Genomic DNA, 18,118 nt, shown 5'->3' with positions numbered 1-18,118 from the left:
GAAGAACAATATATGTAAACACGATGCACAATATAGTTGTATTGATATATGTAAACATGACATATTATAGTTGAAATGAATTAATTTGATTACCTTGTTGTCTATTGGCCTAACCAATGAGAGTGAATATTCATCCTTCCAAGTGTTCCATTGGTTCATAAATTTTGCATTCTACGAAGAAAATGTCAACTATTGCAAGATTGGGAACTAAACTTTTAAAACTACACTTATCGCATATCACCTCTTGTGGTATAAAATTGTAGAAATGACTTACATGTAATTCTTCATTGAGGTGTAAGTTGTCCTTAGTTATTATCGTACCTGCAAGGTATAAAATAAATATGATGAATTTTATTGTCGTAGTTGTAAATATAAGTATAATTAGGTAGAATATGAAAATATAGTCATTTTAATGACATAAATGAAGTAAAAAACGAACAATACCTAGTTTTGAGATAACAAAATTTCCTTATAAACAACATTCTTGGTAAAAATGTCTTCTTGTCCTTCAAGGTGTCCTTCTTTAATAAGGATTTTTGTGGAAGTTTGAGAAACACCTCTTGAAAAAGCAACATATAATTGACCATGGCTAAAAACATGTCGTGGAAGGTAAATTCCAACAGTAGGTATAGTTTGTCCCTGTGATTTATTTATAGTAATTGCAAAACTCAATCTCACAGGGAATTGTTTCCTAATAAGCACAAAAGGAAGACCTGCACTCTCTGTTGTTTTATGTTTAATTCTTGGTAAGAAAGCTCTTTTTCCTGCATGGTGACCTGTCAATATTTCAACATCCAACATGTTCATATAGAACCCACGACATAATAATCTTGTCCCATTACATAACCCAGATTTAGGGTCTATGTTTCGCAACAACATTAACGGTGATCCTTTTTTAACCTTTAAGTTATGTGGTGGCAAACCTCCTGGACAAATAGTGTGTAAGTACTCATGTTGGTATAAATGATATGTGTCTCCTTCAACCTCATCAAATGACAACAAATTACGATCTTCTCCTGGAAATAGATCGATAATTATGTCATTAAGTTTTTCTACATCTTCATTTTTTGGAGTTAGTATGGCTCGTTCAGCCATATAAGATGCATCCCATGTATGAAATTGTAATTGAGGAAAAGTTTGGTGTATGAGGTGTTGTATTGAGGTTTCTCCTTCCCATGATATTGCTAGTTGTTGGGGTATTTTAACCATGTCATCAACTTGTGTTGGTTCAATACCATTTCCAATGCGCATGAGATATTCAGCAAAATTGTGATCTTGTAATGATCTCATGTTTTGTTGTAAATGTAATATCTTTGTGTTACTCCATAAATGAGAGTTAATAATACAGGCATAAATCATTTGTGCTTTTGTACCTTTTTGAACAACTGGCAGTACCTGACGAAAATCACCTCCTAATATGATCACTTTCCCCCCAAATGGAGCATCAGAATCTAGAATGTCCTTTAATGTTTGATCTAGTGCCTCCAAAACATATTTGTTAATCATGGGTGCTTCATCCCAAATAATTGCCTTTGCTATTTTTATTAGTTTTGCAAGATCTGATTGTTTACTTATAGAACAAAACGAACCGGCCTCGACATTGATAGGTATTTTAAATCGAGAATGTGCAGTTCTACCACCCGGTAATAATGTTGCTGCTATACCAGAGGAGGCTGTAGCTAAAATAATTTGACCGTTGCTCCTACAATGTGCAATTAAAGTACGATAAAGAAATGTTTTACCGGTTCCGCCTGGTCCATCCACAAAAAAGACTTGACTTTGATTACGGTTGATTACATCTAAAATGGTATTGAAGGCAATGAGTTGGTCATGATTCAATCTCTGTACATTGTCAACATCTTCATTAGGTATCTGTATTGATAATTCTTCTTGTATAATTCTTGGTACTGAAGTAGTTGCCAATGCATCATAAGATAAAGGTGGCAAATCAAAATCCTTGATTGTTTTACCATGCTGAATTAAAAGGTCATTTAAATCCCTCAATAACATAGGAATCAAGTTCTCATTGACAGAAGTGTTGGTTGAAGTATAATCTTCTAGCATATAGGTGTGGAAGTGATTCCAAAGGCTTCTAACATCAGTTGGTTCACAAAAAAGTAATATGGTCACAAATAGTCTTCGTAAAGCATATGGCATTTGTAAAGTTGATGCTTCAACTAAGCATTCATGAATACTATTGTCACTTTCTAAAAATCCCCATTTCTCAGCCGCCTTTTTGAATGTGTGACAATATGTTTCATTTGGTGATAATAGATATTCCCAACTGGTTGGTCCTCTTATATGAGAAAGCAAAACCCGCAAGAAGAACTTATCTCCTTCAAAAGGAGATACAGTATACATTCGGCCGATAACTTTCTTGTTTGACCTTCTTGGATACCATTCTTTATGTCTATTATTCCAACAATAATGCTCTGGAATTTCTCGATACAAAAATGTTCTAGATTGGGGATCTCTTTGATTGAGGGCAAAAAATTGTGTGAGCATGGTTTTGGAGTTGTTATCATTATTCAACACGTCATTGATGTTTTGGTGCTTATAAAATCGCACTTGTTGTCGATTTGGTAAATGAATTTGCAATCTTTCAACAACTGGATTCATTCGATAGATTGTAAATCTGAAGATTTTCCATAAAGCCTCGGGAGCACAAATCCATCTAGCATCGAGATATTGTTGGACTTCATCTATAATTGGTCCTCTATGAATCTCCATTGTTACTCGATCTGGTCCTTTGTAAACATACTTATACAAATATTTAATACTTTTGATGCTGCTGCAGACCTCAACATTTATATGACAGTCGTATTTTAAGAGTAACTAAGGATTATAAGGAACCACCCATCTATTGTCAACAGTCACATTTCTATTTATGGAAATTGGTTCATCAAAACGTCTTCTATATTGTGGATATGAATCATTACCTTGTCGTGTTTCTTCCAAGAAATCCTTGGGAAATCTCTTTTGGCATTGATTGCGCTTCATACATGGTGATCTAGGATTGAGAGTTCCGCAAGGACCATGTATCATGTGTTTCAACACAGCTTCATGCAACTGTGGTTCTTCTGCCTTATTTGGTATTTCTGCCCTCACAATGCTATCATAATCTTGTGGATCACGTAACTTATCATTATTATCTAAGATCAATAGCATATGTACATGCGGCAACTCACGTTTTTGAAATTCAGTAACATACATATAACTATTAACTTTTCTGAGGACTCCTTTATTAACAACATCTTCCTTCAATTGCTCAAATTTTGCTCGAAAGATTCTTGTGAGCAAGTTAGGGCGATCTTGTGGAGTTTGTTGATTTTGTAGTTCAGAAGAAATTTCACTCCAAGATGGATTGCATGTCATTGTAAGAAAAATATCAGGTTTTCCATTGTGAGCAACAATTGCCATACCATCTTGATATCGTTGTGTCAAGTCTCGACGACTACCAATAAATGACGATGTTAATATTGTCCTCTTTCCAACAGTATCTTCAAAGAAATGAAAGAGTGAATGATAATATAATTAGATGTAATAAATGTTGTTTTAAATATATTTACCTGCGTGAGTTTGTCCTTCATACAAAGCATCCTGCAAACCTTGGTACACTTCAGCACGAATGTTGTTTTGATGATTACGAATCCATCGTAACCTTCCGGTCTCAATCTTAACGTAGTTATCTACAACATATTGTTGTAAAAGTCGTCCCGCTTGTAATATTACAGACTGATCATTTGGACGAATCTACATTAAATAATCACGTGTTTCTAAAATATGTTAGCCTTCTTAATATTACATAATTTAATGAAACTGGGATAATTATGATAGAAGTTACCTGAAGCATGAAACTATAATATTCTCGGCAATAGATACTTTGGCCATTATGATTTTTTGTGTTGGTGTCCCAGCCATATGTTCCAAATGGAAATAATAAAGGATATTGTAAAGGATCATAATATCCTACGGTTTCTTGTATGTTTATTAAATTTCCATCATGACCTACAACTTTAATATCTCGGCCACGTGCCATTGATTCTGTGTCTGCAGTAACAATAATAGTTGCTACTTGAGATGCAGTTGGAAGATTATACTGTGGTTGATTCGCAGGACGCTCTTTAATGAGTAAAGAACATATCTGAATATTTGGTTCTTGAGCAAGTTGTCGAAATACATGCACAAAAGGATTGCACCGGTGTAATATTTGTTGCAATTTATGAACAATAGTTTGATGAAGTTGAGGGTTTTCCAACATTCTATTTTGTAATTCATGTTCAGTGTCATAAATGTACAACTGCAAAAACCGGGGTCTGGACCCATCATTTGGATAAAATCCTCCTATCCTATGATAGATTGCACCTTGAGCACGAAAACTATATATTTCACGACCATTTGCTACTATAGTTTCATCCATATGAACACCAAGAGAAGTGAATGAGAAGACATGATTGTAACTTCTTATATGTTGTCTAAAATGTCTACTTTCAGATGTTTGATCTGAAAATATTTGAAGAAGCTCATGTGGAGGAGGAACACGTGGAAGTAAGACTTTCCCACTAGAGCAACACATATCGCGCGATTCATGATAAAATAATCGTGCATGACAATGTGGACATGTAGTTGGTGTAGACAATTGAAATTTGAGCATCGGAACCGTATTTAAAAAATTTCTAGCACTATTATGTGTTCGGGGGAATCCATGTAGCATATCTACATTATTGTGATAAATTGGAGGAATAGTAAATAATGTAGTATTATAAATTGCAAAAGTATGAAAAGTGCATTCTTAAAGCACAACATGTATTAATTATGGTAGGAAAAAGATACAAATAAGGTTCAATGGTACCAATATTAGTATTAACTATTGATGGAAATAATTTACTAACCATGTTGAAGGGCACTGACGTGTGTATTACTTTGTCCTGCTTCATTATGATTACATCCTTCCAATCTTTGTGTAGGAAAACCATAACCTGTGTGGTATTAAATCAATGAAAAAAAAGTACATAATAAAAAACCAATATCACTATAATAAATAAAGAGAAAATTAAAAACCATGATAGTTGGTAATAAAGTATAATCATATCTTGATACATAGAGAAAAAAAGGAAGTAATTGCGAAAATTAACGATACTTAAAGGTGTTTTATTATTCAACACCGTAATAAATTATATCAAAATCATAATTACAAATCCTATAATAGTAAATAAATAGAATGAAAATATTTTTTGAAATGGAATGTAAACAACATAAATTAACTATTGATGAATAAAGTTGACTAACCATGTTCAGTGCCAGTAATATGTGTATTACTTGGCCCTGCTTCATTATCATTACGACCTGAAAACCTGTCAGTAATGTGCGTATTACTTGGTCCTGCTTCATTATCATTACGTCTTGGAAACCTGTCAGTAATGTGCGTATTACTTGGTCCTGCTTCACTATGATTACGTCCTGGAAACCTTTGTGGGGCAAAACCATAACCTAATATTTAAAAAATAAGATAAATTGTATTTGAATCAAATATATACTTTACAGGAAAGAACTAAAAAGAATGTAAGCATACTCGGAAGGATTTTCTCGGCTAATGACATACAGTAGTGATGAGGTGGGTTTAAACCTAAACAAAGAAGTTGTATTATACTTTTTTGTACAATTAGATATAATTTTACATTTAAGCGTAAGTAAATGTAATTATTTATGAAGTATTTTTAAGATTGTTAGAATACATTATTGTTTATATATGTTTTTTACTGTTGTACATAATACAAATATAGTGTACTAACCACAATCTATGTTACTGACAAGTGAAGTACTTGACAATGCTTCATATACATTATATTCTTCAAACCTTTGTGGTGCATGAGGAGAACCTGTTATGTGAAAGCATGAAGCATAATAAATATAAATATGTAAATATTTCATAAAATGGTAAGTAAATAACATGGATTAAATATTGATGAATAAAATTGACTGACCATGTAGAGTTTCAGTAATGTGTGTATTACTTGGTTCTTCGTCATTATCATTACGTCCTGCAAACCTTTGTGGGACCAAACCATAAGCTAATATTTAAAAGATAAGTTAAATTTTATTTAAATCGAATATATAGTTTACATACAATAGTGATGAGGAAAAATGTGATGTTACCTGCATTAGTTACGGACCGAGCCATTTGTCGAATAGATGTCATTCTCAATCGGGGAGCTCTGTTTGGCATTTGGACAATGTTGGTTGTGTTTTCAGGATTATTTTTCCTTCTTTTAGACTGTTCAATAAGTCTTTGTTGGGGGGTCATTCTACGTCTTCTATTTGCAGCATTTATTCTCCATCTTTGTCTTTGTTGTTCTGATGTTGATTTGTTAGAAGGAATATTTTCCATTTAGGTATGTTGTCTATTTAAACAAAAAATAATAAATAATAAATCCAAAATTAATATAAATTTAAAAATGTATTACTTGGAAGAAAGTAATGGATGAAAAGAAGGACAATGAAAGTAGTGCATAATATGTACAACAAATAAAACTAAAAGAAGATAATGATATAGGAAGAAATACCTAAATGTGTGACTAGAAAGACTACAAAATTTGATTTGATGTAACAATGAAGAGCAACAATGCAGATGATGACAGGCTAGTTAGCAAGTTACTGAAAAAAAAATTGTAATTAAAAAAAGTAATTTGTCAGTTTTAAAATAACACAGAATGTAAAAAAGTTGCTAATTTCTAAAAAAAATTGCTTAGTATTAGTATATTCTATGTTTTGTTTGGACATAAGGCTAGGGACATAGAGATTTGTACAATAATAAGAAGAAAATTACATTTTAAATTTCATATTAATACATGATTATACTGTTATAATTTATTACTTTAACACTAATCTTATTATCAAATGACCATTGTGACCATTTATATTTTTTATTTGGTAAAATGATAAAATAAATAATACATGAAGGGGTAGTGTAATGTAAATGTAATTGTTATATCACAAAACAATACATTGATTAATTTTTATTATTATAATTTTAAAAACCAATATCAAGTGTCATAAATTTTTACGTGATAAATAACGAAATAAATTGATAACCATATTACAAAGAGACTAATGGATATAAAATGTAGGCTGAATTAAAAAGTTTATAAATCTAACATTAGTACCTTAAGTTTTTTTGTTTCCAACCGTATTAAAATTGTTCAAGCATCTATTTTTAAAAATATTAAGTTTTATTGATTTCTATAAATAATCAAACTTAAAAACCGATGAAAACTATACTCTTCGATATTCTCTGTCACAAAAATGAACTTTAAAACATATTGTGATAACTATGGTAGCTTTTTATGTCAAGTTTATATATGATATAAACAAACACACCCCTCTTATGTATAAGAATATTATTTTTATATTGAAAACCCTGTTATTTCATTATGTACCTGTAGTAAATAAAGTTTGATATGTAGTTATTTCATAAAGTAAAAATAATGCATACCAACGACTTTTAATTGAAGTAATTTGATAAAATTAATTAAAAATAGATATAAGTTAAAAATATATTTATAATTTTTACTGTTTTCTAATATATGTTTATCTTCTTTTTCACTCCCGCCAAACATTATTCTATTACCATCTTCACTCATCTTCCATCTCCACAACGAAAAACTTTACACTGTTCCTTTGCACAGTGCTTGATAATTTAAGAATTAATTAACCTTCAAATGTCAAAGTTAAAATAATTTAATCTAAATATAAACTACAGCTTTTGTTTAGATAATTATCTTATAGTGGCCACGGTACTTTTTAAAATAAATTAGAATACATTGCGTTAATAATTTCTAAAATTTTGTTAATTTAATTTGAAATGTATATGAAATATATTACAATGTTCCAGATATGAAGTATCCTTAAGTTGGCTTTGAATCTGGCATGTTTTGGAGGTTCCGAAAGTAAGTGCTTTTGTTGTTCCTTTGTTCATTCATCTCCTTTTCAGGTTCGTTTCGTAACATTTTCACTCGCTACTTTGTTTCATGAATTTAATTTAACGTTTTGATGCGTCGTTGTGCAGAAGTGATGTCAAACTTACTGAGTTTTGCGGTTCGTTCATGATCTTGAAGTGTCAATTACCCAAGGGAGACTTGGAGACCCTGATTTCCATCACCAACGAAGAAGATCTCGCCAACATCTATAACATAAATGAAAAAAGGAAATTGGACAATTACCCAAAACGAATAATCATAAATGAAAAGGAACAATGGAAATTATCGTTATTGTTTTCTCTAATGAAATCCAATGAAGATAAATAACATCGACAAAGTGAGTGTGAAAACAAAGACAATAAGCAAGGCAAAACAACTTCACGAAAGGAATAGAAATGATGTGGTTGCAGAGAAAAACAAACTGTAAAATAACGGTTACTTTTAAATTATTATTGTTATTATTATTGTTATTAATATTATAAGTATTATTAATCATATAAATATATAATATATTAATATTATGATTATTGTTATTATCAAATTTATTGATAATATTAGTTGTAGTAAAAATATTAGTATAATATTACTTATAATATCAATATATAATATATTAATCTTTTTATATATTATGAAAAAAAAAAACTAGAAAATTTTATTCTTATTAATAACATTATTATTATTAGTTTTAATGATATTATTATTATTATTATTATTATTATTATTATTATTATTATTATTATTTACCGTTATTAGTAGTATACTTATCATAAATAATATTAGTATTATTGCTATTATTTCAATTTTGAAACAAGATTACATTTTAATTACTTACATTTTTATTATTTGGATTGTAGTATTTAGATACACATTTTACTTTTATATACTACGAGATTATATTTTAATTACTTGCATTTTTATTTCCTTTGTTGTTGGACTTTATATTTTAATTATTTACATTTTTATTATTTGGATTGTAGTATTTAGATACACATTTTACTGTTATATACTACGAGATTATATTTTAATTACTTGTATTTTTATTTGCTTTGTTGTTGGTTTGTCTTTACATTTGAGTAATTAGTTGAACCCAAACAAGTAGTTACTAAAATTAGTAAAATAATAAAACTAAAATGTAGTTTTTTTATTATAAATAATCATTTAAATTTAAAAAATAATAATTAGTATTTGTATTAATATTAATATAATAATAATAATAATAATTATTATTATTATTATTATTATTATTATTATTATTTGTATTTTTATTTTAAATAATATTAGTGTTATTATTATTATATTAAAATCAATCTTAGTGTTATTATTTGAATTGTAGTATTTAGAAATACATTTTAATTTATTTACTACGGATTATATATTAATTACTTTCATTTTTATTAGTTTTGTTGTTGATTTATCTTTACATCCGAGTAATTATCTTTGCAAATGAATTCAAAATGGAAGGGTTAGGTTGCCTTAGGGGCCTTGGACACCCTCTAGGCTAGCCCTTAGGCCCATTATATGTTTGGGGCAGCCCTTAAATGTTGGGACAGAAAAAGAGGGCCTTACATTCTTCCCAACAACAAAAATTTTTGACCTAAAAAATGAAAACTTACCAAGTAAAAAGATGCGGGTGTGATTTCTTCATATCATCCTCTAACTCCCACGTAGAGTCACCTGCCCTACGATCCCAGATGACTTTGACAAGGTTGACTGTTTTTCCCCGACGTTCCTCAACCTCGCTATCCTCTAAAGCAACAGGTGGTACCTCCATAGTGAGATCCTCCCGAATCTGCACATCCTCTGCTTCTAACACATGTGACGGATTAAACACGTATTTCCTTAGCTACGACACATGGAATATAGGATGAGAATTTGCCAACTGAGGAGGCAAAGCTATCTCATAAGCCACCAGCCCAATCCTCCTCGAGATCTGATAAGGGCCAAGAAACTTAGGAGAAAGCTTCCTTGAGCGGAGAGCCCTTCCCACACTAGTGGTTCGGGTCACCCTCAAGAACACATGGTCACCGGTTGCGAACTCCAAGGGTCTCCTCTTACGGTCAGCATATGCCTTTTGCCTACTCTAAGAGGCATGCATCCTATCTCTCACCATCCTCACTTTCTCAGTAGTTTGTTCCAACAACTCAGGTCCAACAAGCACTACTTCTCCATCATGATACCAACATAGAGGAGTCTTACACTTCCTACCATAAAAAGCCTCATATGGCGTCATGCCAATGCTCGCGTGAAAACTGTTGTTGTAGGTGAATTCTATCAAAGGTAGTATCTCATCCCAAGCACCCAAATGATCCAATATGCATGTTCTCAACAAATCCTCAAGTGACTGAATCGTTCTCTCAGACTGGCCATCGATCTGAGGATGATAAGCTGAACTCATGGTGAACTTGCTACCCAAAGCACTTTGCAGCGTCTGCCAAAACCGTGAAGTGAACCGTGAATCTCTGTCAAAGACTATACTCGAAGGTACTTCGTGCAACCTCACTATCTTCTTAATGTACAACTGGGCCAACTTGACCATGGACATCCTCAAGTTCATCGCTAAGAAATGAGCACTCTTGGTCAGTCGATCCACTATAACCCAGATGGTGTCATGCCCCCTAAAAGTTCGTGGCAAATGGGTCACAAAATCCATTGAGATGCTATCCCATTTCCAATGGCTGTAGTATCCCACTGGGTCTCTGATGCTCAACCTTCACCTTTTGACAAGTTAAATAGGCTGATACGAATTGTGCAACATCCTTCTTCATCCCCTGCCACCAAAAGGTTTCCTTGAGATCTTGGTACATCTTAGTCATGCCAGGATGCAGACTAAGGCGACTCTTATGTACTTCCTTAAGGATTAACTTCTTTACCTTTGCATCACCAGGTACACAGATCCTACCCTGAAACCTCAGTATACCATCATTACCCAAGGTAAAATCCCTCGCTTCCTCTGACCCAAGTAGTTCTCGCACCCTGTTGAAGCTGGCATCTAACAACTGCCTCTCTCTAACTGAGTCCAAGAAATGACTAGATATAGTTAAGGTACTACACCTAATGAACTCGAATCCCAGTTCCACTTGTAGCTTCATGTCCCTGAATTACTCTAGCAGTTCCACCTCCTTGATCATGAGGTGTGCAGTATGCACCGTCTTCCTGCTCAAGGCATCTGCTACCACGTTTGCCTTCCCCGGATGATATAGGAGCTCGAAGTCATAATCTTTCAAGAACTCCATCCACCTCCTCTATCTCATGTTCTGCTCCTTCTGATCAAAGAAGTACTTGGGGCTTTTGTGGTCACTGAACACACAAAACTGAGCACCAAAAGATAGTGCCTCCAAATCTTCAAGGCAACCACAATAGCTGCCAACTCCAAGTCATGGATGGGGTAGTTCCTCCCATGCACCTTGAGTTGCCTCGAAGCATAGGCCACCGCCTTCTTTTCTTGCATCAAAACAAAACTAAGTCCCAAATGAGAGGCATCACAATAAACTTCAAAAGGTTTACTCACATCAGGGATAACTAATATAGGGGCACTTGTCAACCTCCATTTAAGCTCCTAAAAACTCTCCTCACACTTGTCTATCCAAGTGAAAGGTTGGTCCTTCCAGGTAAGCTGAGTTAGAGGCGCCACTATCTTGGAGAATCCCTCTATGAATCTCCTATAGTAGCTAGTTAAACCCACGAAACTCCTGATCTTTGTTACTGACTTGGGACTTTCCCACTTAACCACTGCCTCAACCTTCACTGGATTCACTGCAATGCCCTGTGCAGATATCACATGTCCCAAAAACTGAACTTCATCCATCTAGAACTCGCACTTGGACAACTTGGCATATAATTGCTTCTCCCTCAAGACACCAAGCACCAACCTACGTGTTCCTCTTGAGTCCTGGAATAGATAAGTATATCGTCTTTGAAGACTATGACAAACTTATCCAAAAAGGGCCTGAAGATCATGTTCATGTAGTCCATGAACACCACTAGAGCATTGGTCACACCAAAAGGCATAACCACATACTCGTGTTGTCCATACCGGGACCTGAAGGCCGTCTTTTGCACATCATCCACCTTCATTAGGATCTGATGATATCTCGACCGCAAATCGATCTTCGAGAACACCGACGACCCATGCAGCTGATCCATCAAATCGTCAATTCTTAAAACTGGGTACTTGTTCTTGATGGTCATCTTGTTTAACTGTCTGTAACTCACACACAGACGCGAACTCCCATCTTTCTTCTTCACCAAAAGCATTGGTGCTCCCCAAGGCGAAGTGCTGGGTCGGATAAACTATTTCCCCAAAAACTCCTCTATTTGTTTTTTGAGTTCCACTAACTCCGCCGAAGCCATACAGTACGGGGCCATCGGTACCTCTTCCAGGAATACATCCTCAAACTCATGCATCACTGGTATGGCTAATGTCCCTTCCTTCTCCTCTACCTCCATACGACCTAAGATTATAAAGCACTACGCGCCACTCCGAATCTCCTTCACCACTCTTTGAGGAGATACCAACTCAGGCTCCTTTGAGTCGGGAAACAATAATCTTTTCTCTCGACAATCTATAAGAATGCGATTGGCAAAGAGCCAATCCATCCCTAAGATTACATCAAACTCTTGTAGAGGTAGGCAAATTAGATTCACTTTGTATCTGCGCCCTTCCACCTTCACTAGACATCTAGCACACAAGGACGATGTCCTGACCAAACCCGACGCCGGAGTAGACACCACAAGTTCATACTGTAGCTCACACACCGACAGACCCAACTTTTTCACACATGCATCTGACACAAATGAGTGTGTCGCTCCAAAGTCATACAACACACAACAAGATTTTCCAGATATCATACAATCACCTATAACAAGGTTACCTGAACCCGCAGCCTCTGCTCTTGACATTGCATACACCCTGCCTGTTGCTTAAGGCCTGTGGCCTTTATTCCTCTGTTGATGCTGGTGGGGCGTCTGAACTGGAGGGCGTGTTGTTGCCCTAGCAAGGGTGGGGTAGTCCTTCCCAAAGTGGCATTCCTTGCCACAATTGTTGCATCTGCGGTAGCCTTCCATGCGCAGGCAGACATTCCTCAGGTGGGGGCCTCCACATATGTAACACTACACTCGGCCCTGTTGGGGAGGAAAGCTCCTAGACCCCTGGGATTGGTGGTGGGGCCTATCATATGGTCTCCTCCGCTCCTCATGCCTTAGCTTGGACTTAGATGGTCCACCAACCTTTTGATGTTGTGGGCGCTGACCCTCTACTTCCTACTTCATCTTCTCCATTACTTTGGCCTTTTACACTAGTGCAGTAAAATCCTTGATGGACAATGGGGCCACCATCAAGTCGCGAAGACCATTCTCAAATTTCCTGCATCGCCACTCCTCATCAAGTGGTAGGGTGTAGAAACGACTGAGGTGCTTGAATCTCTCAGCATAATCTGCCACTGTCATCCCCCCCCGAGTCAATTGGAGGAATTCTACCTCTTTGGCATACCAGACGTTGTCTGGGAAATATTCTGAGAGGAATTTCCCTCTGAATGCCTCCCAAGTCACAGGCTCGCCTCTCTCCTCCATGATGGATTTTGTGCTGGTCCACCAATGTTCTGCCTCCCCCGTAAGCATGTACACTATGAAGGCTAATCTGTTCTCCGTCGGGCACATCTTCTCATCATATATTCTCTTCAGATCTTTCAGCCACTGGTCTGCTGCGTCCGGACTAGTCTTGCCTCCAAACTTCACTGGGTGATGTTTCAGAAAGTCCTCTAGACTCCTCTCCCTGACTGTAGGTCGTGGCTCAGGACCAAAAGCAGGTGCAATTGTCCTGTTCTGTTCTAGTTGTCGAAGGGCTTCCATATGTTGTCTGTGGGCATCCTCCGTAGCCACTCTTGCAGCCTCCATCTGCTGCATCACCAGCTACTGCTGCTCGAGCGACGCTGCCTGTCGCTGCATAGATGCTTCATGTTGCTACATCATCACCGTGCTTTGTTGTGCCATAGCAGCTATCATTGATTCTATTGCCTTGGTGATATGTGGCACATCGCCCTAGGAGGATTGCGGAGTCCTACGAGATGGTGCCATAGTTCACTGACACACAGGAAATCACTTGGTTAGGCTTGATAAGATAGAAACTTAACTAAGAACACTCAGAAAGACACAAAGAAAGCTAAGCGGACATCCAAGTCCACAGACCTAAGGAATGACCGCTCTGATACCATAAATGTAACACCCCATTTAATTAATAAACGTAATTAAAGGAAGCGTCACACCAAAGATATAATAGCGCAGTCTTGGAGTTTCCACATAAGTCCTTACAGTTATCCAAGCCATACAACGATGCCAAACTAAACTAGATACAGAAAATATAATAGCAATAAAAATGAAATTTAAAGGACAGCTAATACATGGGTCGTGGCCCCAAAAGGAAAATCCACTAAGCGAGATCCAGCCTAGACGGTTAAGCAGCGGAGTCACCGTTCCCCTGTTGACCTCGAGTGCCTCTCGCATCTGCTCACATCAATAAATTGATGATCATCGCAAAAGGAGAAGAACAACATACAAGACAACCAAACAAGCAAACAGGGTAAGCTAAAGTAGAAACAGTTTATAAGGTAGTCACATACTATTACACAATCCAAGCAGTATATATATATATATATATATATATATATATATATATATATATATATATATATATATATATATATATATCATCCAAACATGTTATGACTTCTCAAATAATACACTAGACTCTGACTCGACTCATTCGGATACATATAATTTAGTCAGATTCAGCGGATGCTTGCACTTCTGGTGGATTACCCTACTCACCCCCGAGCTAAGTGTTACAAGTGTTACAATGTCTCAATCCCCCACACACAAGGTTAGCCCTTAATGAGTTTCAGGCCTCCTACTACTCTCACCACAAGAGTCAGTCCGCTCTAAGTGAGACTAATTGGCCCCTTAGTGTGTCAGGATGTAACCTTAGCTTGAATCCTTACCAGACTATATAGATGGGGCACCACCATTAATTCCCACTAACAGGGGTCATGGAATTACGTCCCGACCACTGAAACTCGACCCTGAAATCTCACTTAGATATTTCAAGAAATTACGCACTAACCACAGACCAATCACATTCAAACAACCAAGTAATACTTATTATATATATATATATATATATATATATATATATATATATATATATATCATGTCAACCTTTATAACCAACCTCTTTCATATTCCAGGTCAAACCCATACCAACTCATCATGCCCCATCCATGAATATAGAATTTTATCCCATATCAATACCATGCAACTTTCATAACCAACCATTTCATGTTCATTACATGTCAAGAATTATCCAAGTTCATCATTCATAACTCATGTTAAGCTCATAAGTCCCAAACCATAATTCATCCTATTCACACAAAGTCACTTAGTTCATACTTTAAAAGGGCATAATCAGTCCAAACATGTGTTCAATATCCAAAAACAAAGAAACCAAAAAGCAAACATACCCCTCGCTCAGGCAGAAGGGCCTCGCTTAGGCGAGAGGTTTCTCTCGCTCAAGCGAGCTCCCTTCGCCTAGGTGAGGGCTCGAATTAGGAATAGTGGCACTACCGCGCCCTCTCGCTTAGGCGAGACCTCCTCACCTGAGCGAGATAGGCTCTCGCTTAAAATAGGAGCTCGTCGCCTGAGCGACATCTCGTGCAAGCAGCCTGGGTGAGTTGTTGTTAATCTCGCCTAGGCGAGACACACTTGCTCGGGCGAGATAACCAGAACCCGTCACTGTTCACACTGGCACATACATCCAATCGGACCAAAACATGCTTTTAACAGCTCCCAAACCATTTTTAATGGCAACCAAACATCAAGTCATGAAACAAGATCAAAGCATGTGAGAACACAAAATAAAACAGTAAACCCTAACTTCCCCGTACCTGGAAAAAGGCTAGAAGAAGAGTTCAACTCCAATAGCGGAACACAGAAGCTCCAGGGACAGATTTAAGAAGATGGAAAAGAATGGTGGAGCGAGTTTTGACATAGGTCTACGACAAAACCCTAAGTAGAAGTACAAACATACAACGGAAAAATGAGGTATGAGGTTTAGAACACTTACACGAAGCTAGAAGACAAAACTGAGCTCACTAGATCGAGGTTAGGAGTAAACCCTAGCAGAGCTCTGTGAGGAGAAATGGAGAGGAGTAAGGGCACTAATCTTTGCAAATGAATTCAGAATGGAAGGGTTAGGTTGCTTTAGAGGCCTTGGACACCCTATGGGCCAGTCCTTAGGCTCATTAGATGTTTGGGACAACCCTTAAACGTTGGGACAGAAAAAGAGGGCCTTACAATATACGAAAATTAATACTTAAATTAGTATTGAAATTATTAGTATTATTACTATTATATTTTGTTATTATGAAAATTATTAACATTATTAATAGTAAAATTATTATTGTTATTATGAATGTTATTATTATTAGTAGTATTATTAACAATATTAATATATAATATATTAATATTATGATTATATATGATTGTTGTTATTATTAAATTTATTGATAATATTAGTAGTAGTAAAAATATTAGTATAGTATTACTTATAATATCAATATATAATATATTAATCTTTTTTATATTATGAAAAAAAAAACTAGAAAATTTTATTATTATTAATAACATTATTATTATTAGTTTTAATGATATTATTATTATGGTTTAATTATGCCTTTGGTCCCCATTTTGGAGTCAAAATCTCAAAATGGTACCCAAATTTTTAAAAGTCTCAAAATGGTCTCCTTTTTTGTTGAAACGTTTCACGTTTGCCTTTGTCGTTAAGTCAATGTTGACGCCGTTAGAGGAAATGACACGTGTCAGTTCCTCGATTTTTTGAATTTTTTATTAATTTTTTTTTTGAATTTTTTTAAAAAAATTTAAAAAATTGCCACGTGTCAAGCTGAAATCGTGCAACATGGCAGTGACAGTGACACGTGTCAGTATTACGCCACGTGTCATTTTCTTAGTCTCAATTTGGTCCTTTATTTTAATTTGTCTCAATTTAGTCCCAATTTTTGTAAAAATTAGCAATTTTGTCCCTCTCCAAATTGAAATCAAATTTAATTTCTATATAAATGTACACAAATATTTCCATCAAAATTCATTTTTCAAGTAAATATTTTTAACCAAATTAAGTTCATTTAATTAATATTTTACATTGAACTTTATTTAAAATGGTTTAAAAGTTGTTAATAGAAAATAATGTTAATAGAAAAAAATTCATAAATTACCTAGTTCATGTTACAATAAAACACATATAAATTTAAAATTTTAAAACAATTTTAAGTAAAGTTGAATGTGAAACATAATTTTAACTAAACTTAGCTATGTTAAAAATATATAATAAAAATATCAATTTGAATACAAATATCAAATTTAATAAAATTATTTGTATAACATTTATATAAAATTAAAGTTTGTTTCAATTTGAAGGAGGACAAAATTGCTAATTTTTACAAAAATTGGGACTAAATTGAGACAAATTAAAATAAAGGTACCAAATTGAGACTAACAAAATGACACGTGGCATAATACTGACACGTGTCACTAGCACTGCCACGTGGCACGATGACAGCTTGACACGTGGCAATTTTTTTTGATTTTTTAAAATAAAATCAAAAAAAAATTAAAAAAAATCAATAAAAAATCAATAAAAAAATTCAAAAAATCGAGGAACTGACACGTGGCACTCCCTCTAACGGCGTCAACCTTGACTTAACGGGAAGGGCAAACGTGAGACGTTTCAACAAAAAAGGGGACCATTTTGAGACTTTTAAAAATTTGGGTACCATTTTGAGATTTTGACTCCAAAATGGGGACCAAAGGCATAATTAAACCTATTATTATTATTATTATTATTATTATTATTATTATTATTATTATTATTATTTACTGTTATTAGTACTATACATATCATAAATAATATTAGTATTATTGTTATTATTTCAATTTTGAAACAAGATTATATGTTAATTACTTACATTTTTATTATTTGGATTGTAGTATTTAGATACACATTTTACTTTTATATACTACGAGATTATATTTTAATTACTTGTATTTTTATTTTCTTTGTTGTTGGTTTGTCTTTA

At 34.6% G+C, this 18,118-nt stretch overlaps 3 protein-coding genes across 3 annotated transcripts; all 3 read right to left on the bottom strand.

Moving 5' to 3' along the window:
* Positions 1–444: 444 nt before the first annotated feature.
* Positions 445–2,730, bottom strand: LOC114165178 (ATP-dependent DNA helicase PIF1-like). The gene has a single exon (XM_028049840.1). The coding sequence runs from the start codon at positions 2,728–2,730 to the stop codon at positions 445–447; it is 2,286 nt and encodes a 761-aa protein (XP_027905641.1).
* Positions 2,731–2,835: 105 nt separating this feature from the next.
* On the bottom strand, positions 2,836–4,576 carry LOC114165177. Its single transcript, XM_028049839.1, has 3 exons — positions 3,845–4,576; positions 3,570–3,753; positions 2,836–3,500 (listed from the first exon to the last, which is right to left on the bottom strand). The coding sequence occupies exons 1-3, from the start codon at positions 4,574–4,576 to the stop codon at positions 2,836–2,838; spliced, it is 1,581 nt and encodes a 526-aa protein (XP_027905640.1).
* An 8,689-nt stretch (positions 4,577–13,265) lies between these two features.
* On the bottom strand, positions 13,266–13,877 carry LOC114165175. Its single transcript, XM_028049838.1, has one exon. It carries the CDS (start codon positions 13,875–13,877, stop codon positions 13,266–13,268), a length of 612 nt encoding a protein of 203 aa, XP_027905639.1.
* Between the last annotated feature and the right edge of the window lie 4,241 nt (positions 13,878–18,118).

Source organism: Vigna unguiculata, chromosome 10 (genome assembly GCF_004118075.2).
Source record: "Vigna unguiculata cultivar IT97K-499-35 chromosome 10, ASM411807v1, whole genome shotgun sequence".
In the NCBI taxonomy this organism is placed as follows: Eukaryota; Viridiplantae; Streptophyta; class Magnoliopsida; order Fabales; family Fabaceae; genus Vigna; species Vigna unguiculata.
This window is presented reverse-complemented; position numbering and strand designations above follow the sequence as displayed.